A 24578-nucleotide genomic window follows, 5' to 3' on the forward strand; every position below is an offset into this window, starting at 1 on the left:
AACTCGATGGTATTAACCAGCAATTGACCGTGATAAATAAGAACTTTGCATCTCAGCAGCTCCAGCTGAAAGAAACGAAGAAGAAAGTGGAGCAGGCAGCTGAGAAAATTAAAGAGGTAGACACCACAAGTAAGAAATTGAAGAAAAGAATGGGAGAAGTTGAAACAAAGCAAAACTTCCAAGAAAGCCGTTTGCTACAACTACAGATGGAAAAAGCTAACATGATTCTCAGGTTCCAGGGAGTTCCTGAAGCGGAGAAGGAGGACCTGAGGAGGTTGCTCAGCGAGATCATCGCTCCAGCAATAGGCTTAACAGCGGATGAGCTGGTAAAAGAAATGGAGATTGGCCTATAGGGCATACTCCAATTATATTTTAAAAATAGCCTGCCTGGAGAAATCGTGGTCAGATTCTCAAGAAGACAGACCAGAGATGCTATCTTAAAAGCCACATCAGCAACTCCACTGAAAATGGGAAATATAACCATCAAAACCTTAAAAGATATTCAATTTGAAATCCGACAAAAGAGGAAAAATTATAAGGACTTAATTTCTTTCCTTCAAACCAATGGAATTTCGTATAGGTGGGCGATTCCAGAGGGTGTTATCTTTAAGATCAACGATAAAAGAGAGAAGACAGACTCCACTTTCAAAGCTAAAGAATTTTTGCGGCGACAGTTGGGAACAGAGGAAGAGTCCAAGGAGGAGGAAACGAAATCTAGTGACTCTGTCACCTCGGGAACGGATGAGGACTCTGCTGCAGAAACCGGGAGCAGGTGCTGCCAGAGTTGTATATGACTTTAGAGACAGAAAGCCGAAGTAAAGGCAGAAGGACTCGGATAATAGCCTTTTGAAGCGAAGAACAAGAAGATAATCAGAAAGTTCTCTCACAACAACTAACATATTAATATATAAACATTGACGCTGAGATAAACATGAACTCTACAAGTATATTGTGATACTAACACTTATAGTATTAACACACTAACAGGGATAAGATCTCCTCCTCTTGGGTTTTAGTATAGTGTGATTATCTATTCTTTATCCCTAGATGTAGTTCCCTCCCTAATATTTTCTTTGTAGTTTTGTAATTTATTGCAAAAATAAAAAATATCCCTTCGGGGATTTAAAAAAAAAGAGAGAGAGAGAATAGTTCGCAAAGATATCAGCACTTAACAGCTACACTCTGCTAAGTCCACTGAAATCAATGCGCTTAGAATACTGTAACTCTGCTTAGGGTTGAACTGTAAAGCAGGAAACGGAGTTTTACGGGAGTTGTCTCTTCTTTACTGGAGAGGGGCAAGAGAGAGAGAGAATAGTTCGCAAAGATATCAGCACTTAACAGCTACACTCTGCTAAGTCCACTGAAATCAATGCGCTTAGAATACTGTAACTCTGCTTAGGGTTGAACTGTAAAGCAGGAAACTGAGTTTTACGGGAGTTGTCTCTTCTTTACTGGAGAGGGGCAGTAGGGTTGGGAGGACCTGCCTAGGGGGGTTCATGATTTCATCAGAGTAATGCACAAGGAGGACAAACATGATTGATGAACACAACAGTTTTGCTAGTTTAACACCTGTGTTAGAGTATGCAAGGGGAGGAATAGCAATGCCTTCCCCCGCACACACCTGTTCCCCAGGCAACAACAATTAATCACTCAAGCTTTCTTTATCTTAAGAATATAAGAAGAGCCCTGCTGGATCAGACCGCTGGTCCATCCAGTCCAGCATCCTGTCTCACACAGTGGCCAACCGCTTCCTCTGGAGGGCCAACAACAAGGCCAAGAGGCCGTGGCCTTCCCCTGATTATGCCTTCCGTCACTGGGACTAAGAGGATGATTGCCTCTGAAAACCCTCATAATCTTATTTATCGTCCGCCTGTCTCACTGGGACTCAAGGTGTATTACACAGAATAAGTCAATACAGTCAACAGAGTGGGACATCCAATAGACAATGCAACAGGATTTGACTTGTAAAGATCTTAGAAACCAACCAGAGGTGAAGCACAGCACAGCACAAGTATTAACATGACAACTTGTAAAAGGTTTCATAACCCTACTTGGTCTCTTAATATGGGCAGGTCCTGGCCAGGATGTTCCAGAACACCGTGGGTTTAGATCAGGGGTGGCCCAACTTGCTTAACGTAAGATCCACATAAAAGAAACATCAGATATCTGAGAGCCACAAGGCGTGAACAAATATTACACACATGTTTTTATTGGAAAATATGTAAATTTGCTTTTTATTAACATTAAATAAGACCGCCAGAAGTAAAAACAAAAGGAGTAAAAACAGATAGTGATAATGATATTTAAAGAGGCAAATGCTTTCTCCAAGTTGGGCCAGGGAGGGGGGAGCTTTGAGAATGCATTTAAAGTTAAAGTTGCTTTCTTTCTCTGCTTCCCCCCACCTCAAGCCTACCCAGGGAGGGAAGCACTGGTTGGGGAAGGGAAGACCGATCGGGGAGGCATGCCTCCCCTTCGCTTCCCCAGCCACCCTGCCAGGAGCCGCACAATATGTGTGAAAGAGCCACATGTGGCTCCCGAGCCACAGTTTGGCCACCCCTGGTTTAGATGTTGACCCAGATGCTCATGCAGCTGCTAAATCTGAGGAAAAGTATGTCAATTGGCCCTCCTAAAACAAGGAAGATACAGCATTATTATCCAGTGTCACCCTCTGGACCTTCTGAAGAGCACATGTGCTTGCTCATGTTTACATTAATGTTCTGAAGGAGCGTCAATCAGACCATTCCCCTCCACTTCTCCTACCAAAGCTGTTGATCGTATTTCACTTAGGAGCAGGTTTTTGCAAAATAACTGAGGACCTCTTCTGTCCATGTATTGTGGCCCTGTTCTTCAGGTTTTGGATGGTGGCTGAGATTATCTCCTGTTCAGAATCTGGGCTGTTGTAATAGGCGGTTCTGTCAGAGGCAGGTTAACAGGTTTGAGAATCCAAGACATGCAGTGGTCCATTTGGAATAATTACACCTCACAGCCCCATATACCTCTAGGGGAAGTAAACCCTCTCCTCCCCAGGTGAGCGAGTGGGCATACATACATATGCATCTACTGAGAGAACAGATGGTCTCGTTTGTTCGCTGCAGATGTATAAGTGGTTCAGGTTGCAACTAAAGAATGGCTGCCTTCAGGTTCTCCCAAAGAACAGGCTGTTCTATTAGACTGAGCAGTAATTGCTCTTGGAGGCTTGTGCTGTATTGATCCATTGGTGCAGGTTCAATTTCAGTGCAAAGAGTTGTGTTTGGGATTTAATTGGAGTGATTAATAACTCGCAACAGCCGGGTGAGAATCAATATGGATTTCAAACGGCAAAAAAAGTAGCCCGTTTTCCTCCTGTAGTGTGGCAACTGACAGTTTCTTGTTTGTGCTTAGTTGACTAATTAAAACCACAAGATCACTTGATATATAGTGAGGTTGTTTTTGTTTTTGTTCTTCAAAAAAAATAATAAAGCTCCAGGCTTTGACCTGAATACTAGATAAGTTGGATTCCTTGTTTATTCTAGTTATCTAAAGAGCGTCTAGACCTTGGAGCTCTCCAAGTAACATTGTGCTCGCTGCGCATTGGGCCCTCCTTGACAAATACAAAAAAGCGTTTGTGGTTTTTTTTTCATTTTTCTTGTGGTCAGGCTGTAGATTGCCTCTTGCGTCATTGGTAGCAAGCCAGTCGGCATCCGCTTAAGACCAGGGCTGAAGGGATTTAACCCTGCTGCGTTTGATCCAGCGTTATAGCCTGAGATTAAAAGCCTGCATGAAACTTCCAATCTCATTACAGAACCAGCATCCACCGTAGGTGCCTGGGTTGAAAATCTTGTTTCGGCTTTGCCTTGGAAAGCCGCCAACAGCAGCCTTGCTATGCAAATGTAGCGTGACTTACTTTTCTGTGGATTTGAGCAGCAATCCTTGCTCTTTATTCTTTGGCCCCAATCCTTCTGTTCAGGTCCCATTTCCATTTATCCCCCCCCCCCCCCATAGCTATGCCATGTCGTCATGCATGCTTCCAGCTAACAATTCTAGATACAGCGTAGCGGGTTCCAGGAATCAAACTATCCCATTAAAGAACCACAAAAGCAACAACGCGCCGTCCCAGTGATCCGGCCTTTATGCTGGCAGGAACCTTCTCTGCAAAGAAATTCTTACTCTTTGTGTTGGACATTTTCCCAATCCATTCTGGCTTCCTTAGGAAAACTGAGTTTTCTTCCTGCAGAGTTTTGACTTTGTATAAATATTTCTCCAGGAGACTTTTTTTCATAGCTACTTGATAATGGAATTACCGCACATTTCGCTTGTGTGCATACTTAACACACGCACACACATTGCTTCAAAGGTGAAATTCATGAGGAAATGAGATTAGATTGTGGCGTACCATAATTCCAGGGGTATTCAAAGCGCTTTGCTGAGTGATTAATTCAGTGCTGCAAATGCGGAAACTGCAGGCACAATACACTGAGCGCCATGTTCTCTTTGAGTAGATTGTTTAGAAAGGAAAGGAATGCTCCATTCAGCGCTTTGGTATGCTTCTGCAGTGATCTTCAAGCCACATGCTCCTGCATGACTCCATTTAAACAATCCCCAGATGCATAATCAGGATCCTAAATCACTTATGGTAATTCTAGCATTGACTTTTTGAGTCCTGAATGAATTGGTTCTCTGCCCATATGAACCTGCCTGTATATAGAGGGGGGTTTTCTTGGAGGCTCAGCTCAATGTTCCATCTCCATTTGAATTTTTCTAAGCTGGCACAAGAATTTGGGTTTTCTTGGCTGGCATGCCCAGACTTTGTAACTTTGTAAGATGCAGTTGGTTCCCTCATCTCTCTCCTTCGGAAGCAAAGTAGAAACGCTATTGTTTTACCGTGCCTTTGGTCTGAGTGGCAACTGAGTTCTGTTTTCGTCTGAATTTTTTTTTCTGATGAGTATTAGGCTCCTTATGCTGCGCTCATGGTTGATATCTGAACGAAAGACTCATGTGTGTGTGTGTTGTTGATTCTCTGTTCATTGTCCCATTGGTTGGAAAGGCATAATGTAAATATTTAGAAATGGGGTTTGGAAACCAAGGGTGGAAAATTCAGGCATGCTTCATACTAAACTGAGACGCTTTCTGGGTTTCACTGGGCAAATCCCTATCAATCTCTCTCCAGAAAGGGTAATGGAGGATCCGTGAGTTGCGAATTACAACTGATCTCCACACACCGGAGATCAGTTCTCTGGGAGAAAAGGGCTGCTTTGGAAGACTGACTCCTTGGGATCGTACCCTGACAAGGTCCCTCCCTTCCCCCACCCCCCAAATCTCCAACTATCTCCCAACCCAGAGCTGGCAGCCCTGCTAATGTGCCCCTCTGGTGGGAGGGGCAGGATATAAATCTAACACGGATAAACCGTAACTCTGGGTGCCTCAGAAGAAGAAACAAAAGATGCACTCGGGAGCAAATTCCGAGGACCAGGCCTCCAGCTTCTTCTCCTCCTCCTTTTTCGCCACGGTTGCTTTCTTCACAGAGCTGAAGGCTTGTTACAGCCCTGGCGTACAGCAATCTAGCAGGTTAAATGACTTGGGCAACACAGTTTATTAAAACTGGCAAGTGCTCGCTCCAGTTCTTTTCCTGATAGTCAAGGCTGTCGGAGAGAATAATTGACAGTGGCAGCTGTTCTGAAGCTGTTTTAGATTGTTGCAAGAACTATTTGACTTGACAGACAGCTCCGCACAAATGAACTGAAGTGATAGAGGCTGAATCCGAGGCTGGTTGCACAAGGAGCTTTCCTGTTGAAAGAGTGCAAGCGAGGAAGCATTTGCTGAGGGAGGCCTAGGTTTGGATTTGGCAATGCTGGTAAATGGAAGGAACTTCTTTCCTTAAAATGTGGAATTCGCCGCAAGAGGATGTAGCAGTGGCCTCAAGCACTTTTTCCCCATTGAGTCACACCCGACTTACAGTTACCCCCATAGGGTTTTCAGGCAAGAGATGTTCAGAGGTGGTTGTCATGGCCTGCCTTTACGTCACGACCCTGGTCTCCCAGTCTGGTGTAGTGGCTAGGAGCATGGAGTCTAATCTGGGAGAACCGGGTTTGATTCCCCACTCCTTCACATGCAGCTGCTGGCATGACCTTTGGTGGGTCACAAGTTTTTTCAGAGCTGTTCTCTCAGGAGCAGTTCTGGAAAGAGCTCTCTCAGCCCCACCTACCTCACAGGGGTCTGTTGTGGGGAGAGGAAGGGAAAGGAGACTGTGAGCCGCTCTGAGATTCCTTCAGGTAGTGAAGGGCAGGGTATAAATCCAATCTTTTCTTCTTCCTTGGTGGTCTCCCATCCAAGTGCTAACCAGGCTAGCCTGGGACATCCAGGTCAGGCCTCAAGCACAGACTCTTTTAAAGGGGGATTAGACAGATTCATGGAGGATAGATCTATCAGTGGCTACTCGCCATGGTAACTAAGGGGAACTTCCCCATTTATTTATTTATTTATTTATTTGTTAAATTTATACCCCGCCCTCCCCCGCAGGGCTCAGGGCGGCTTACAAGGCAAGAAACTTGCTCATAAAAACATCAAATAGTTTAGTATAATTAAAAACATAATATAGGATTTAAAACCCCAATCAACCAATAAAATTTAGAAGCAGAAAACCTTTGAATAGCAGTGCCAGGAGGCAATATCAGGGGAAGGCCGCAGCTTCTATGCCCTGCTGTTGGCCCTCCAGAGGAACAGGTTGGCCGTTGTGTGGGGCAGGATGCTGGACTAGATGGATCAGTGGTCTGATCCAGCAGGCCTCAGTGTTCTTATGTTCCCCATTTTAGTTCCAGCCATGTAGTGTTCAAGGTACAAGAAGCCTACTTTTGCTTAATACCCAGTCTGTCTTCCCAAGCGGACAGACTTTAATACCACACCACACATTGCACAACTTACTTACACAACATATTTCGGTGGAAAAAGTCCACATATGTTTCATTGCCATTTGCTCAAGTTTCTGTTTGAGAGAATCTGCTGCAAACCCACATGTTGCCTTCTGTGCACTGAAGTTACTACTTAAGTGGATCCTCACTGCATCCTCTTTGATGGAACTTAAATAGCCATCACTACGCAAATTGCCCATTTTAAAAAAGAAGCTCCTTCCATTTACCAGCACCAGCAGATGTGTTGCCTTTCATGCATAGACGTTACTACTTAAATGGATCTTCTGTCTGTACAGTAGAATCTGGAGTTGCATATTGAGGACCGGCTGAGAATAAAACCAAAGTTGCAGGAGACCATCCCAGGGGACCCTAAGAGGGACCCACGGGCACCTTTACTTGCATTGCTGTTGAAATGTGGGGTGTTTGTGTTAGGGTTGCCAGCTTTGGGTTGGGAAATAACTGGAGATTTTGGGGAGGGACTTCAGTGCCATAGAGTCCTCCTTCCAAAGCGGCCTTTTCTCCAGGTGAACTGATCTCTGTCACCTGGAGATCAGTTGTAATCCCAGGAGATCTCCATCCGCCACGTGGGGGTTGATGACGTTCTATCATATGTGGTGGAAATGTGAAAAAATAGTCAAGTTTTGGAAGGAGGTTAAAAAACTGATAATGAATATGTTGGAAATCAATTTGAATTTATCACATGAGATCTTCTTGTTAAATATTATGCCTAATGGTATGGGAAAAAATGATATACTTATGCTAACTTATATGGTAACCTCAGCCAGAATTATATTGGCAAAATATTGGAAAACAGATAGAATCCCTTTAATAGAAGAGGTAGTATATAAATTGTTAGACATTGCAGAAATGGAAAAATTAACAATGTTATTACATGGTAAAGATGAAAATGAATTCCAAAAACAATGGTCAAGAGTATACATATACATTAAAAAAACAAAAAAAATTGTTAAAAGACTCCAACGATATGTAATGTATTTAATTAAGTACAAGGTTATATATGGTGAAAAAACTATAAATAAACTATAAAATATTTAAAATAAACAATAACCACAGTATAATTACAAAAAGTCAATTCAATTTTTCTAGTGTTTGATAAATATTAATACATTTCTGTGAAATCACATGGACATATATAGCCTTCACAATAAGAAGAATCCAGTGGCATAATTCTCTTCTCTATTGAAGGAGACTGCCTGATCCTCTTCACCTCAAGCATCAGCCAATACAAATTAAAGCGTAATAGCCAATAAAATGTTCTTAGTTGTCTTTCTTATTCTTATATCCAAGTAGCATGAAAAGTCACAATTCCACAGACAGGCATGCTCAGACACCTGTTCCAATAAGCTTCCTCAGAGCAGGAATTCGTGTAGACTTTACAAATTCTGTTCTTACTCAGTTTCTTGGCTGCATCTTCTCTCTCATAGGCATGAATTAGCTCTCATGCCTATGAGAGAGAAGATGCAGCCAAGAAACTGAGTCTTGCCTGTCTGCGGAATCGTGACTTTTCATGCTACTACTTCATTTGCATTGGATGACGCTTGAGGTGAAGAGGACCGGGCAGTCTCCTGCAACAGAGAAGAGGATTATGTCATTGGATTACTCTTGTTGTGAAGGATATGTGTTTTCACAGAAATGTATTAATATTTATCAGATGCTTGAAAAATTGTATTGACTTTTCACAATTATATCATGGTTGTTATTGTTCGTTTTTCATCAGCCAATCCCGTGATCTCTCTGGCTGCCGTAACCACCTGGAGGCTGTTAACCCTAGTATGTGTGCTTGAATCTTCTGCATTAATTCATTGAGGTCAGCATTATCTGCTGTGACCAGCAACTGTCCTCCGAGGTCTAGGGCAGAGAATGATCTTCCTAGCATCTTCTCCCTGAAATTCTTTAATTGAAGATGCCAGGGATTGAACCTGGGACCTTTCTCCTTAGTTATCTAAAACTGACATTGATTATAAACTTTTAGCCAGTATAGATTCAGGTGGGTAAACATGTTGGTCTGAAGCCATAGAACAAAAGTCCAGCGGCATGTTTAATACCGACAAAGTTTAAATCTGGATATAAGCTTTCATGTATATGTGTACTTCTTACAATGTGTCTTATGACTACAGTAGTGCTCAGGAAGGAGGGAAAAGATGGCTCCTACGTTTTCCTTCCCTTGCAGGTAGAGCAAGTTGCATTAGTGAAAGGTATTGCAGCGCAAAATATATTGCTCTTAACTGTAAATGTATGAAACCCAAGTTAATTGATTCTGAGAAGGGGCAAGACATTAATTAGTGCTTCCTTCCATACAGCCACATCAGTCTGAGCAGTAGGTTGACGAACGGGAGCCAAAACTGTGTGTGCTAATTGTTCTCAATTACATGGCACTCTTCAGCTTGTCAGCAGTTTGCGTCAATTTTTTTTAATATGCTTAAGGCCATGTTCACATGACCAGTTACTGCAGTTTAACAGAGTCATAAAGCACTTTAACTCTTGTTCTGTTGTCACTAAAAATGGAGTTGAAGAGGATATGGAGTGGGGGGGGGTTCCCTCCATTACAGGACCATTCACCAGGTTTCTGATCCAATGAAGCTGCATCCAGAAGGCTTTAACATTTTGGTTTTGAACAAAACTTCCCCCCTCCATCCTGTGGCCATAGTGGGGTTGCCAGTTCCCTCCGGGCCACTGGTTGGGGTAGGGGGGAGTAGGATTATTAGCTCCAAGTTGGGAAACTCCTGGAGATTTGGGTGTGGGAGGACAGGGACCTCAGAGGGGTACTATGCCGTAGAGTCCACTCTCCGAAGCTTCAATTTTCTCCAGGGGAACTGTTGTCTGTATCTGGAGATGAGCTCTAATGTCAGGGATCTCAAGGTCCTTCCTGGAGGCTGACAGCTCTAGACCATAGGAATCTGCATTATATTAAACCAGACCATTGGGCCTTCTGGCTAAATAGGGTCTATTCTGACAAGCAGCGACTCTCCAAGGTCACAGGAATCGAACCTGAGACTTTCTTATTCAAAGCAGGTACTCTCCTACTTAACCACACCCCCTCTTCTACATTACTCTGAGGTAGTACCACAGCCCCACAGAAGAAGTGGCTTCTGAAACTGCACCTGACTCATTGGGCACAGTGGTTTAATCGTGATACATGCTTCCATATTGTGTCTCTGGGGTTTAAATCCCAAGCTCTCCCATTCTTTCCCCTTTTACCAGAATCCCACACTCTCTGTAGTACCTCAAGGCCAAGCTTTTGGTCTGAAGCCAGACTTGTTGGTGTAGTGGTTAATCTGGGAGAACCGGGTTTGATTCCCCACTCCTCCACTTGCAGCTGCTGGATGATCTTGGGCAAGCCATAGTTCTGACAAGAGCTGTCCTTGAAAGAGCAGTTCTGGAAAGAGCTCTCTCAGCCCCACCTACCTCACAGGGTGTCTGTTGTGGGGAGGGGGAGAGAAAGCCGCTCTGAGTGAAGGGCAGGGTCTTGTCTTCTCATAATGTGACCAACGTACAATAGCCTCAGTATAGTCATTTTAGCTTCAAGGAAGAGTTTAAGCTTGATTTGATCTAGAACCCACTTTTTTGTCTTTTTAGTGGTTCACGGCATCCATAAAACTCCCCTGCAACACCGCATTTCAAATGAATCAACTTCCTTCTTGTCAGCTTTCTTCATTGTCCAACTTTCACACCCATACATAATAATGGGGAATACTGTGGCATGGATTATCTTAATCTTGGTCATCAGTGACACATCCTTACGCTTAAGAATCTTTTCTAGCTGATAATGTAGGTGTCAGACAAGCCTCCCTCAAGTGATTCACTGCCACTTCTGAGAAAGGTCATTTTTGGTATTCAGAAAACCAAGCTCTCTGCTTTGTTGCTGGTGTTTTAAAGGGAAACAATGCATATTGTAATAACAAAGGAAGGAGCCTTTTTTTGAACAACAAACCAAGTGGTGGTTAAAGGGCTAAACAACTACTCCCTTCTCTTCATGGCTCTGAGGCAAATCAAGGCTTCATGGGCCTGCACCTTGCATTTTATGGACCAGAACAAGACGCACAACCTTCCTGTCTTCTGTTTGGGCCCTAAGACACATGGTGACAGGGCTGTTTTAAATACGACAATGAGTTCCTGGACAGCTGAGGCACACTTCTACCCAATAAGTGAGTGAAGATCTACCAAGCAAATCTGCAGTCTCCTTCCAGTAACCTATGGACAGAGGGCAAGTATGTTGAGATACACCATGAGAAGACAAGACTCGCTAGAAAAGACAATAATGCTAGGAAAAGGTCAATGCAGTAGGAAAAGAGAAAAACCTAGCATGAGATGGATTGACTCAGTTGACCTGAGCAATGCTGTTAACAATGGGACGTTCTGGAGGTTATTGATTCAGAAGCGACTTGATGGCACATAGCACACACTTACTGGGGTAATGCAGGGAGCAAGTCCTTGGTTGTATGCTCTACACGCATTTTATGTTTATGAACCTTTTTTACACTGCGCTACAAAGAGAAAGGCAGCAGATGGGATAGGCACACCTTTCCTTTTCTCAAGGAAAAGGGCAGGCAGGATTTAGTTCTTTCCCATCGTGTCTTTTATAGGCCTTGATGAGCAACAACCAAGCATGAGAGAGAGCGAGAGAGAGCAGCTAGTCTGAAAACGATTTTGCCCTGAGTACTGTTTGCATAACCCAGCAACTGCTTATTGAAGTCCTCAAAGCAGCCTTTGCAGATTAATCCCTCGCACTTGAGCAACACTTAATCAGCTTGGATGCAAATTCCTCGAACAAAACAGGTTTAATTTGTGTCAGCGACTTTCCCCCCCCTGCATTGTATTTAAGCCAGCCACAGTGTGTTCTATACCCACTTGGTGGCAGTCCTCTCTTCTACGTGGTGCAAGAGGGAACGGCTGGAGGGAGGAGCTGTTTAAAGTTTAGAGGAGATTTTAAATAGCCAGGTTGGTTTTCTCATCAGCAGCACTCAGCAGTTTTCCTTTAGACTCAGCTAAGCTCTTAAAGAATTTGCTTTCTGCTGAGAAGTCGGCATCACCGGCAGGCCGTCCCTCCAAAGTCCATGGAGGCTTAAATCAGAGTTACTGAATGTCCTTGTAAATCTGCCGAAAGTAGTAGAATAATCCTTTTTGTGTACTTTAAGTTGGGGCCATAGGTTTTTGTGCACTTAAAAAAAAATTAAATGCACACTTTTGGTTTGGCCAGGTTGAGCCGAGGATCTTGCCTTTACAGCACTTCCCAGAAGTGTGTTGGGGGCTTCCTTGAGAAAACATAGAGGGGACCTGAGCTCATTCAAGCTCACTTTTACGTGTGCACCTCCAGGCCAGGACTTGGATTGAGAGCAGCCTCTTCCTGTTGATAAATGCAGTGAGGGTAGCTCAGGGAAGGGGCTAATATTTGGAGGAATTTACGTGTGTGTTTGTGTTGTTGTTGTTGTTTGTCGTCAAGTCACATCTGATTTATGGCAACCCCTGGTGGGATTTTCAAGGCAAGAGACATTCAGAGGCGGTCTGCCTCTGCCTGCCTCCGACCCTAGTATTCCTTGGTGGTCTCCCATTCAAATACTAGCCAAGGTTGGCCCTGCTTAGCTCACGAGATCTGACGAGAGCGGGTTAGCCTGGGCTACCCAGGTCAGGGCATATAAATACGTGCCCCATTGTGCCCCACTCCCGCTCCAAGGAGAGCCGAGTGCAGTCCAGGTAATTTACAAGGCCAGATATGCTTGCTTTGATCCACAGACTAGCATCATAGGCTTGCAGATCATTCTCTGGAGTCTCCAGGGACTGTGCCTGCTCAGCTCCCACAGATCTTGAATGATCTTGAGGAAAGTGACTTCATCTCTTATCCGGAGCTTGCTTTAGGATGCCTGGTGAAGGCAGCTCCGGTGCTGTTTCAGCAGTATCCGGGCAGTAGTAGAAGAAAGCACATCCTATGAATTATGAGAGCAATGCGCTCTTTTCAAGGCTGTCGCCCAGGAGAAATGTCACATTCATTTGGTAGATCAACTGGCCTTGGACGCCATTGTTCTCACATTTGTAAAGATAGAATTATAGCTCTTCTCTGCTTCGCTAGAATGTCACAAGGACAGATCCATTAACAGTTTATGAGTGTTCAGATGTCTCAATAAAAGGAGGCTGGATCACGTAATGGTTTGTGATGGATACCTCGAGGGCACAGAAGTGTTTCTGCGATGATATGCCCATGGCCTTTGTTAAGGAAGGTTTGGTCCTTCCATGTGCTTTATCCTTTATATCTCCATTCAAGCTCTTGATATCTGAACGGTGTATTTCTTAACAGAAAGTATTCTAGGGGTCGGTTTTGATTAACAACAAGCAACATTGACTTGCTGCAAAGAGGCAGAATTGCGCCCGGTTTGGGGTGGGGAGGAGGAAAGGCAAATGCAACGTAGCCTTCGGTGTAGCACAGCTTGAAACACAAATCACTGTAAATGTCAGATAACCCTGCGAAGGAAGAGAGCCAAGCTGAGGCCGAGTTCAGCTTTAATTAAGGTTGAAATATTGAAGCTGACTGTTGAGTCTTAGGCAAATTGGCTCAGCCTGTTATCATGAAGCATGAAAATTAACTACTCTAGAACTTGGTAAAAATAAACACATTTCTGTCATTGGAATGTTCCAGTGGAAGGTGGTGAATCTCACGCTTGTTTATAGCAGGGCAGAGGTCAACGATGTGGAGTTTTGCGCAATCACATGCTGGGGAGGTTGGGCCTTCCACGTTGTTTCTTGGAAAGCCCGGAGGAAATTGATATAGTCAGGTGTGGTTTGTAGTTAGCATTAGAAAATAAGAGATGGGAAAACAATGGGTGATTGGGCCTGTTTTTAAAAATATGTGTATTGTTTTCTGTAACAGCACCTGTTCGTTAAAAAATGTAATTGGCAAAAACAGTTGCCATGTCAGTCTCAAGGAAATCATCATTCACAGCAACATGCTCAAGCCCCTCACAGGGTAGGGTAGGGTGTCTGTTGTGAGGAGAGGAAGAGAAAGGAGATTGTAAGCTGCTCTGAGACTCCCGAGTGAAGGGTGAGGTATAAATCCAATCTCTTCTTCTTCTTTTCTTCTTCTTCTTCCAATCAAGACACAAGCAGACCCTGGTTCGAATCCCCCACTCTGCCATGGAAGATTGCTGGGTGATGTAGTCTAATTTTACCCATAGGGTGATAGAGAGGACAAAATGGAGGAGGGAAGAATGATGTAAAATGGATCTTACCCATAGGGTGATAGAGAGGACAAAAGGGAGGAGGGAAGAATGATGTAAAATGGGCCCCTATTTGGGGAGAAAGGTGGGATATAAGTTACGTGGACAAATAACAGTAATAAATCTTCCCGAAGGAGGCCTACTTCACACACTGAGACTCACTGCTCTAGAGAAATAGGGATACTCCCCTAGTAATTCCAGCAGGCACCCAAGAGTAAACGTTCCAATGTGGAGGCATCTTGAATTTAAGTAACTTTGAGACTTTTTAAAAGAGAAGAATCAAACCCTTTTGAATGCATGACCTCTCAACACCTTAGCAGTATCTCTGTGGCGGACCTCAAATACACATTCTCAAGGAATGTGTATTTGAGGTTTTAGAAGCCATTTTGCTTGCTACCTTTAAAAAAAGACCAGCATGGTCTCATGATTACTAGCCGCCTCCCTCTCCCAGAAGGGAACTGCCGAAGGATAGCAGCAGAGGCAGATGGCCTAGAATGCTGTGGGGTGAACCGGGCCCTGTGACAGCCTTTTGCCTTGAGGCTGCTCCCAGCAACATGCAATGCCTGGAGGCAACGGAATCGATAACAACGTAGAAGTCTGGTGAGGTGTTGATAGCATGCGTGGGTTCCATTTCTTTTGGATAGGTCACGGATTCGTTTTAATCGCCTTCCTTGATGTAAGTGATGCTGGGAGTCTGAAAGATGTATGTGTGCAATTCATCCGCTTTGCATCTCTGCTGCACTGTACGAACTTTCGCAATGGGTATATTTACGTCGCTTTTGGTGGCTTTTGCCATACACAGAGGCCTTTTCAGAATACTCATGGAACATTCTGCATTCAGTCGAAGGAAACCCTTATCGTGGATGTAGCTGTGTTATTAACAAATAATCTTCAACACAGAGTTGTGGGGCTATGAGGTTCCCCGGCCCCCAAAATAGGCTCTTGGCCTTCCCCTGTCCTGCCACCAAAGAGAGTATCTGGCCCACCAGCCTCAGAATTGGGAAGGAGAGGGGGTTCCGGCACCCAGGTCCTCTCCCTTCCCCAAAATCCAACTTCCCGTCATCTGACCTCAGTCTGTTGTTTCCTCCCTGGCTAGGTGTGGTACCTCCCTTTTATGGGATTCCCTGGCCCCACCCCCACCTGGCCTGTATCCAGTCCCCCTTTACCTGCTCTGTCTGGGAGACCGTAAAAAGAAAGGGAAACTGTTTCCTGCTTTTCCCCCTGCTCTGCACTCCCCCTTTACCTGCTCTGTCTGGGAGACAGTAAAAAGAAAGGGAAACGTTTCCTGCTTTCCCAGCTGCCTCCCTGCTCTGCTCCTTCCCTTTGCTGCTCAGGGTTGCCTCTTAGCCTCTCCTCCCCTCTCCTGGCCTTCCCCAAGTCTGGGCTAGGCCTTGCCTTCTGACCACTCCCATTGGGCCCCTGGCCATCCACAGCTCGGGTAGCAAGGACAGGGTAGAGTCAGGGAAGGGCATCAACTCCTGACAAGGGCCTTGGCTGTCATTATAAAGGCACCACTGAGTAGTTGCACAGCCGGAAGAACCACATTCAGTACCCCACACAGAAGCAGCATATGTATTTATTACATTTTATGTCTGTCATGGAACTCAAGGTGGTATACGTAGCAGGTTTCCCATCCAGGTGCTGTTCGGACCCAGACCTGCTTAGCGTCAGCCAAGTTATTATTACATGGTGTGCCTTTGGACTATAGTCAGGGCTCCCGATTGCAAAGAAAGAATTTATAATATGGCCCTGGGGGGGAGCTGCTCTGAACTCTGATCCCTGCGAATGCCAGATGTAGCCTTGCACCTTTAGGAAAATATAGGGGGAAATTAAAGATAGAATGGGCTATCACAGCACTTTCCAAGAGACACTGTTATTGGTGTTTTCAGGGAAGCAGTTATTACAGCTGCCACCATGTTCCTGAGGTTTCCGAAGCATTAGCAGTTATTAAGGCTCCATTGCTGTTCTCATGCTACGGGACTACAAGTCCTTGGCGGCAGCATCCTAAGGCAACCCAAACATGCACCAGTGAGTTTGTAATGAATAATTTCTAGAGCACTCAACAGATGTAGAGTTCACCTACCTCTTTTTCTTATTTGTCCTCAGAAATAACAGGTGGGTCGTTTCAGTTCTCAGTTTACAGATGGGGGCCCATTGGGTCTGAGGGAGTTGAAGGCCCCAAGAAAGTTCTGGGATGAGCTGGAGGTAACAGGGAATAATCTTGGACTCAGGGAATCAAGAAGTCCTTGGGTGAGGCAGGAGTCAAATTGAGGTCCAGTGTTCCATTCACAAAACCATTCTGGCTCATTTTATCCTTCACTTAATTTTGCCAGGATGCTTTTTTGCTGAAAGAATGTATTTATGCACCAGCTAGTTGTTTGGTTATCATGCTGTGGCGGTGTCGATAGATGAATCGATTCTTTTTAAAAAGAAAACAGTTGAAGGACCAGCAAGCATCCCTAATGTCATTCATAGTTTTAATAAAATTAATTTTATCTGTTGATGTAGAACTGCAGGGTAAATGCAAACAATATGAAAACTAACTCACTGTGTAACATTGGGTGCCTTAAAGGGTAAGAGACATTGTAGATAGCAAAGAGAAGCATACCTTTTGGGAAGAATGTATATCTTATGAGCACTTATAAGTCACCCACTTTCAATGGATCTTGTCTAGTATTGTCTTCCTGTTTGTGGGCTTCCTGTAATTGATTGGCCACTGTGTTAGTAGAATACTGGACTAAATGAGCCTTTGGTCTGACCCAGTATGGCTCTTCTAATTGTCTGTGAATTCTTCAGTTGGCATTTGTTGGCAGATCCAGGGAGGTACCTCCAGGTGGAATCTGCAGCAGAATTTCAATTTAAGTGATTAAAAAAAATCAAACATCATGGCAGGGAAATGTGCAGTCCTGAACATAACCCCAAGGTCTGTAACTTGGAGAAGGCCTGTCAACGAAATTGAGAACAATTTGGGCCAGGCTCCTGTTGAATACCTTCACTTAAGAAATGGTGGGGGAGGCTGTGATGGGCAGGGAAATTGCTGAATTATAGAGAAGAAGAAACAGCCACGGCAAAAGCAATATCATCTTAATACCTTTGATGTGGGGAGAGCTATCAATAAACAAATAGATGCGTCCTGGTCAATAACCTTGAATCTCTTCCACCTGCTTGCTTGCAAAGCAAATTGGGATGTTTTGCTACATCAACGTGTCTTTATTTCTTGTTCTTGAAGGTCCAGCCTCGAATGACAAGGCCGAAGTGAAAGCAGCAAGCGTCCCAAAGGTTTCCGGGCTGGAGCGCAGCCAGGAACTGAGCACTGACGTGCCCTTTGTACTACCGATCCACAGCCCCCAGCCACCCGCTGCTGTAGTGACTTCAACGTCCTCCGCGCCCACATCGAGTGCCCGAGCGAGCCCGCTGTTGAAGAAAGAGCCATTGATCACACCACCAGCACCCCCGAGGCTCACCCCTCAGCCCCAGCCTCGGCCTCAGTCGCAACCTCAGCCTCGGCCTCAGTCTCACCCACAGCTGCTGCCTGAGCTTCGAACACAACCTCAGAGCCACATCCCCCCTCCCCTCAATTACCAAGTGCATCACCAGGTGGCCCACAACGGACTCAATAACATCAGGTATGTTTATTCATTGCCCCCGTAATCCCATAGTTCAGGGGTCCCCAACATATGGTCCCCAGGCGTGCCATGGCACCTACTTATACCATTCCTGGTGCCCACCAAGTGTTTTTGAAAAGTAGGTGGGCCCAGCTGGGGCTTTTGCCCAGCAGGGCTCTTGATTGGCCACTGGAGATTTCATTGGCTGTGTACAATGTTGCTTTGGCAGCAGCTGCCACCACAGCACAAGGGTCTTCACTGTGAGACGGAGAGTAAACTGTGACAGCCATTGTATGGCTGGCTCTACCTTCTGTAGGAACCATTTTGTGGCAGCCATTTTATGGCCGTGCCCACCACACAGTGTCAGAATTCCAAAGGTCCCAGCACACTCAAAAAGGTTGGGTATCCCTGCCATAGTGGATCTTGTGGATTGAATCTGTTGTGGCTTTTCAACCAACAAAACTGAGACTTCAGCCTAAGACATTAGAGAAACAAGCTGTGCACATAGGGTTGCCAGGTCCATCTTCGTCCCCAGCAGGGGACTTTGGGGGGGGCGTCCCCAACGTGATGATGTCACGTTGGGGACATCCCGGTTCCAAGTCACGCCCCCGTGGGGCCCTTTCCCGCCAGCTGCCTGCACTTAAAGGGTTCCCTTTAAGTGCACACAGCCGGAGGGCCCCGCACACCCGATCTCCGAGTGGCATTGCTGCTCGGAGATCGGGTGCACGGGGCCTGCAGCCGCCCCTCTTCCTCCTCTCTCTCAAGAGAGAAGGGAGAGGGGTGGTTACGGGGCTTGGGGGGCGGGGCTTCCCCAGAAAGCAGGTAACCCCTGCCAAATTGGGGGGTCTGGCAACCCTATGTGCATAGTTTGGGGGTTGCTTCAGTCCTATATAATTCTGTCCTTCTCAATGAACGCAGTGTGGGTAGCAAGTCCCACCTTCATCACATGTTCCATGGTGAGTGTGCATTCACGTTTTTGTGCAAATGTGAGATTATAGGGAAAACACTGGCAGTAGTTTTAGAAGACAGATGACCAGAGTTTCAGAAGACAGATGACCAGAGAGTCATGAGTCCAGGCCGTAATGGAAAATGCTGAGAGGACAGGGGGGATCTCAAGATTCCTTGAAGAAGTATCTGTTACGTTGAAGGAGCACTTGTTAATTAACAAATTAATTGTTGTCCAGGAAACAGTGTCTTAGTCTAGAATGGCCTAAGGGACCTGCAGTGGACGACTGCTTGAGCAGATGAGCTGAAGGAGCTTGGAGAGCCAGTATGGTGCAGTGGTTAGTCCAGGATCTGGAAGAGCCAGTTTCAGCTATGTGCCCTAGAGAGCACTGAGGTCAGGGACACAGAATCACCTGACTCTCCCTGGCCCGAGAGACGCCATGTTGGCCATTACTAGAGCCAGGGCCTTTTACAGTTTCACAGGGCCCGTAAAACGGAGCTCTTCCACCAGGCCTTCGATTAGGAGCCACCACTGACGAACGAGCCACTGGTACATACTACAGCTCGTATGATACACTGCTGGATATTGCCTTCCATTATGGGATTGTATACCAAATGCCGCCATCATTTGCACAACTCTTATTAGCACTTTATGATGTTTTATTTATGTGTAATTTATTGTATTTTATTGTGTTTACTGTTTTATTGTATTTTAATGCTTGTACACCACCTTGAGCCAGTTCCCCAGCAAGGCGGGATATAAATTGAAAATAATAAATAAATAAATACATTCAGATCCCCACTCTGTCATGGAAACTTTCTGGGTGATCTTGGGCTAATCCCTCACTCTCGTCCCAACTAACTTCACGGGGTGGGGGTTGTGAGGACAAAATGGAGAAGGGGAGAGCAGTGTTGTAAGCGGCTTTGGGTCCCAATTGGGGAGGCCAGTGGAGTCTAAATATCTAAATAAATGATGTTTGCTGGGATGCATTTGCAAACGATATGGTCTTTGCCGGAATGCTACTGCAGATTTGTCTGTTTTCTAATGACACTTTCCCCCCCTCTTTCCCCTCCCGTCTTTTTTTCTTTTATTTCCACAGCAGAAGCAGCAGTGCCAGCAGTGCCACGAGCATCAGCCTCCCCAAACATCTCCCCCTCTCCCCGCAGATCCCTCCCCACCACTCCTCCGGTCCAGCTCTGCCCCTCTCTATCTCTAACCTTGCTGCCTCGCATTTCCCTCTCAGATCGCAGTCCCAACACCAGCACCATCCGGCCATGTTTGCCACCCCTCCCACGCTGCCACCTCCTCCAGCGTTACCTACCAACAGCCTTGTGATCCCAGGTCACCCTGCAGGTAGGTCCCATCACCTCTCTCTGGCTCTTTCTTCTTGAGAACTGTCAAAATACGTACACGGGAAGAGGCAAAGCCAAATGCAGACTACCTGCCCTGGTGGTCTGTCGAAGGCATCGAGAGTATAATTTCAGAGGGTAGCCAGGTTGGCCTGCAGAATTAAGAGCAAGATTTGAGTCTAGGAGTATCTTAGGAACCCAACAGGTTTTGAGAGTCAAAACTCCCTTCATCAGGTACGAGTCAGCATGGAGATCTCAGTCTCTATATCCCTTTGCATCCTTTACAAGCATTCTTCACAGCACCTCTCCTACCTCCTGTCCAATGCTCCCTCTAAGCTGTGAAGTCTTGTGAGCAAAAATTCTACTTTGTGAGTTACTGGCATTAAAGTTGTGAGTGAACAATTTGGCTCCGGAGCCATCCTCCCTGAGCTAAGACAGAAATGTGTGAGCTGGAGGCTAAAAAACTGTGAGCTAGCTCACACTAACTCACACTAACTCAGCAACTGCTCCTGACTGGGATATATAGACTCTGCTTCCCATTTCTACTTGTATCTGACAGAGGGAGCTTTGACTCCGGAAAGCTTATGCCCCTCAAATCTTGCTGGTCTCTAAGTTGCCCCTGGACAAGAATGTAATTGTGAGACATGCTGAACCAGACCTGCAATGCAAGCAGTACAGTGTTCTACTCTTTGTGTGTGTCTGTCCACTGCCCCCCTCTTGCTAACTGGAAAAGGTTGTGAATCTGAACTGAAGTGACAGAGTTCTTAATCCTCCAGAAATCAGAAATCGCCAAGAGGGAATTGCTGAAATGAAGAACTTCCAAGTTCCAGTTCTATTCCTGTTCTAAAGAATGTGGCACATAACAATAGTTATATGAGAAATGGCTCAGGTTATATGGGACAGAAAATGGAATAAGATGAGAAGTGGGGGGGGGGACCCAAGAGGCTGGAAGTGGGGAAAGTCTGAGAGGCAAAGTCAGTACAACAAATGGAAATTCTTTGTCTTTTCAGTCTTGATTTCCTTTGGGCAGAACTAACTATTCTACAGGATGCAGGACTGTCACTGAAAATGTGTTGAACTTTTGCTCATAGCATCACTGATCCCATATCACTTGTCCTGTAACATCATGTGATCATGTTGAGCATTTCCCTACCCTTGCTACATATAGTTGGCTCCCATTGCTGGCATGGTTAGAGAAATATACTGCATGACTGCATCATGGCACTGGAGACGGATCAAGATGAGTAGCCGTGTTAGTCTCTCTGTAGCAATAGAAAAGAGCAGGAGTCCAGTAGTACCTTTAACACCTGTCAAAATTCATGGCAGGGTATACCCTGCCACATATTTTGTTCGTCTTTAAGATGCTACTGGACTCTTGTTCATGGCATTGGGTAAGTGATGCTGCTTGGTACAGGCGAGCAAGGAAAAATATGTCAGAAGAGAGCCATTTTCAACAGCATCCTTGCGTTCTCTGTACAGCATAGTTTTGCCCTTCCGATTGGGCGCATGGCTTTCATACCCCGAAAACCTTGTTGGACTCTAAGAGGCTACTGGACTCAGATAGAGCTTTCTTAAGAGACTTCTCTCCCCCTCCAGCTTTACCAAACACTCTCAACTTAAATCCTTCATTTCCCACAAATCTTGGCTTGCATTGGTTTGCGGCTTCATCGTCATCACGAGAGAACTGCATTGCTCTTTGCAGTAAGATTTAAGATGCAGAACAATCCCTGAAAAACCTCCAGCAGGGAAAGGAGCAAAGTATATAAATTATTCCATGAGGCAGTTTTCCTCCTCAGTAACCAAGAAGGGAAGTTGTCGTCTGGGTGCGGCCTAAAGATGAAGCCCCGTTGGGTGAGCTAAAGCCGGCGGCTAGCAACAGTCTGTCCTGCCAGTGACAGACAATTAGGTCCGTATGTATGCACAGTAATGTCAGGTGCTCTCTCTTCAGGTCGCCAAAAAGTGGGTTCTAGATCACATCAAGCCTGAACTCTCCCTAGGAGCTAAAATGAGCTAACTGAGGTTATTGTTCTATGGTCACATTATGAGGAGACAAGAGCCACTGGAAAAGACAATAAAGGCTAGGAAAAGTTGAAGGCAGCAAGAGAAAAGGAGGAGCCAACATGAGGTGGATTGACTTCATCAAGGAAGCCACAGGGGCCCTCAGGCTGCAAGACCTGAGTGAGGCTGTTAACGATAAGACATTTTGGAGGTCATTCATTCATAGGGTCGCCATAAATCGGAAGTGACTTGATGGCACAGTTTGGTGTAGTGGTTAGGAGCACGGATTCTCATCTGGGAGAACCGGGTTTGATTCCCCACTCCTCCACATGCAGCTGCTGGCGTGACCTTGGGTCAGTCACAGGTTCTTTCAGAGCTGTTCTCTCAGGGCAGTTCTCAAAAGAGCTCTCCCAGCCCCACCTACCTCACAGGGTGTCTGTGGTGGGGAGGGGAAGGGAAAGGAGATTGTTAGCCGCTCTGAGACTCCTTGGGGTAGTGAAGGACAGGGTATAAATCCAGGCTCCTCTCTTCATCTCATTGGCTCATTGAAATATCATCATCATCATCATCATCATCATCATCATTATTATTATTATTATTATTATTATACGCATCAGGACCCTTTGACTTTATAGAGGAGGTTGAGGGAAAAGCCTACCGATCATGCTTAGCTTTTATGAACTTTTCAGAGTTTGGGTTTTTTTTTAAATTACAGGACACCTTTCTGCCCCAAGGCTCAATTCAACGTATTTTACAACAAACAATTGAGTTTTCTGTAGTCCTTACAACAAACCCCTGCCTCTAACAGTGCAGTCCTAAGCAGAGTTACGCCCATCTAAATCCATCAGAGGTCAATGGGCTTGAAAGGGCGTTAACTCGTTTAGGACTGCACTGTCCCGCACCCGTTTATGGCTTTCCCATTAGCCTACAGCTGTTCCTGCAGCAGCTGGGACCTTCTGTGCCTTTGCCCACTGGGCCCCCTTTTGATCTGGCATTTGACTCTGTAACTAACCCGGCAGGGATTAAAGGGAACATACATTTACACCAACCGTTCCCCCCTTCTGTTTCCTACCAAAGCCTCCCTAACAAGTGGGAAAGGAAAAGATTTCAAGCTGTTGAAAGCAGCAGTTGATTTCCATTTTGGTGTTTTCATTCCCCGTCCCCCTTTTTTTAAAAAAGATCCTTGCCTAAAGAAGAGTGTAGAAAGGAGAAAGATGGTGGCCAAAAAAGGCCTTAAAAATTGTATTAGGCTGAATTTCTGTAGCTCCCAGCTAAGGTAAAGGGCTGCCGTCAAAATATGTCTGGCCTTGAGGAAACATACCATTTAAGTTTCCAGAGACTGGCACTAGAGGGACATCAGTCTGCGTCCTGGGCGACTTGTTCATTCCACAGTTTCTTCCTGTGTGTAAGGCAAGTCCCACAGAGACAAATATATTTGAGGTGGAGCTTTTGTAGAGTAGTTTAGTTAACCTCTGGGCAATAACGGAGGAAACAGCAGCTGTCTAAGCCTGTCTCTCCTGGGACAGAAGTACAAAAATCTTGCTTAGTTACACAGGCGACTTCTGCTGTATACATAATGTCTTCCCAGTGGCCCCATGTTTCAGACGTGTCTCCTTATATTGAACCAGTTATATTGGCACTATGGATTGTCATCTTTGTTTGTTCCTCACAGTGATTGACACCATCACTGTGGTTAGCGACAGGAGTGTCACGTCACTTGTGTGAAGGCCGCTATCCAAAGTTTAACCACATATGTTCCCTCAGCCAGCATTTGTTTGGCCAGCTCTGTCACTGAGGGAATAGTAGCGCAACGTGACTTTGTCCACTCATGACTACTTCCCTTGAGCCTGGCCAACAAACCATCTTATAGACAGGGCAGGAAGAAGGGCACAGTGCAGATCCGGGGTGTATTTGGGTGTGTAGGCCCTGTGGGTTTGGTCTAGGCTTATCAACCTCCAGGTGGTGGTTGGAGATCTCCTGGGATTATCCCTAGGCGAGTCTGTGGCATTAGACCCCACTGAAGTCTCTCCCCTCCCCCTAACCCCACCCTCCTCAGGCTCCACCCCCAAAATCTCCAGGTGTATTTCCCAACCCGGAACTGGCAGCCCTAGTTTGTTCTCATGTGGCTATCACTCAAGTTTTACATTTTAGGCACAAATATGCCTGATCTTCAGCATGCTCCTTTGGAAAACAAATGCCTCCAAGATCAGTAGGACACTGAGAACTTATTCAAACAGATATTCATGTGGGAGATAATATCTCCCTGTTGTGTTGGCTGTGCTCATGCCAAGAAGACGCATTGAAACAGAACCACATTCCAGCATGTGATTTCCCCCTCCTCTCCAGGTGTATACTGGAGATGATAATATCATGTCTCTTGGGCCAGATCTAGAGGTGTGATCTCTGGACCAGAGGCTTGAGACGCAGGCTGCAGAAGTTGATGTGTGTCAACCAGAAGGCACTGCTCTGTTGACATAATGACAAAAAGCCAACCTCCTACTGTTTATACCAGGTTTCATCCTGCTGGCTAAGGGTACACTCCCCTCCCCCAAAACCGAGGTCTCCAGATC

General features: G+C 45.5%; 1 protein-coding gene across 1 annotated transcript in view; it reads left to right on the forward strand.

Moving 5' to 3' along the window:
* The window catches only part of FBRSL1 (fibrosin-like 1), a 197846-nt gene that overhangs the window by 128826 nt on the left and 44442 nt on the right, over positions 1-24578 (forward strand). The window contains exons 5-6 of the mRNA XM_015423778.1: positions 17340-17736; positions 19761-20014. Of these exons, the coding sequence (XP_015279264.1) occupies positions 17340-17736; positions 19761-20014 (651 nt within the window). The remainder of the gene's footprint in view (positions 1-17339; positions 17737-19760; positions 20015-24578) is intronic.

This window comes from Gekko japonicus, unplaced genomic scaffold (genome assembly GCF_001447785.1).
Source record: "Gekko japonicus isolate JY-2015 unplaced genomic scaffold, Gekko_japonicus_V1.1 scaffold137, whole genome shotgun sequence".
Taxonomy (NCBI): Eukaryota; Metazoa; Chordata; class Lepidosauria; order Squamata; family Gekkonidae; genus Gekko; species Gekko japonicus.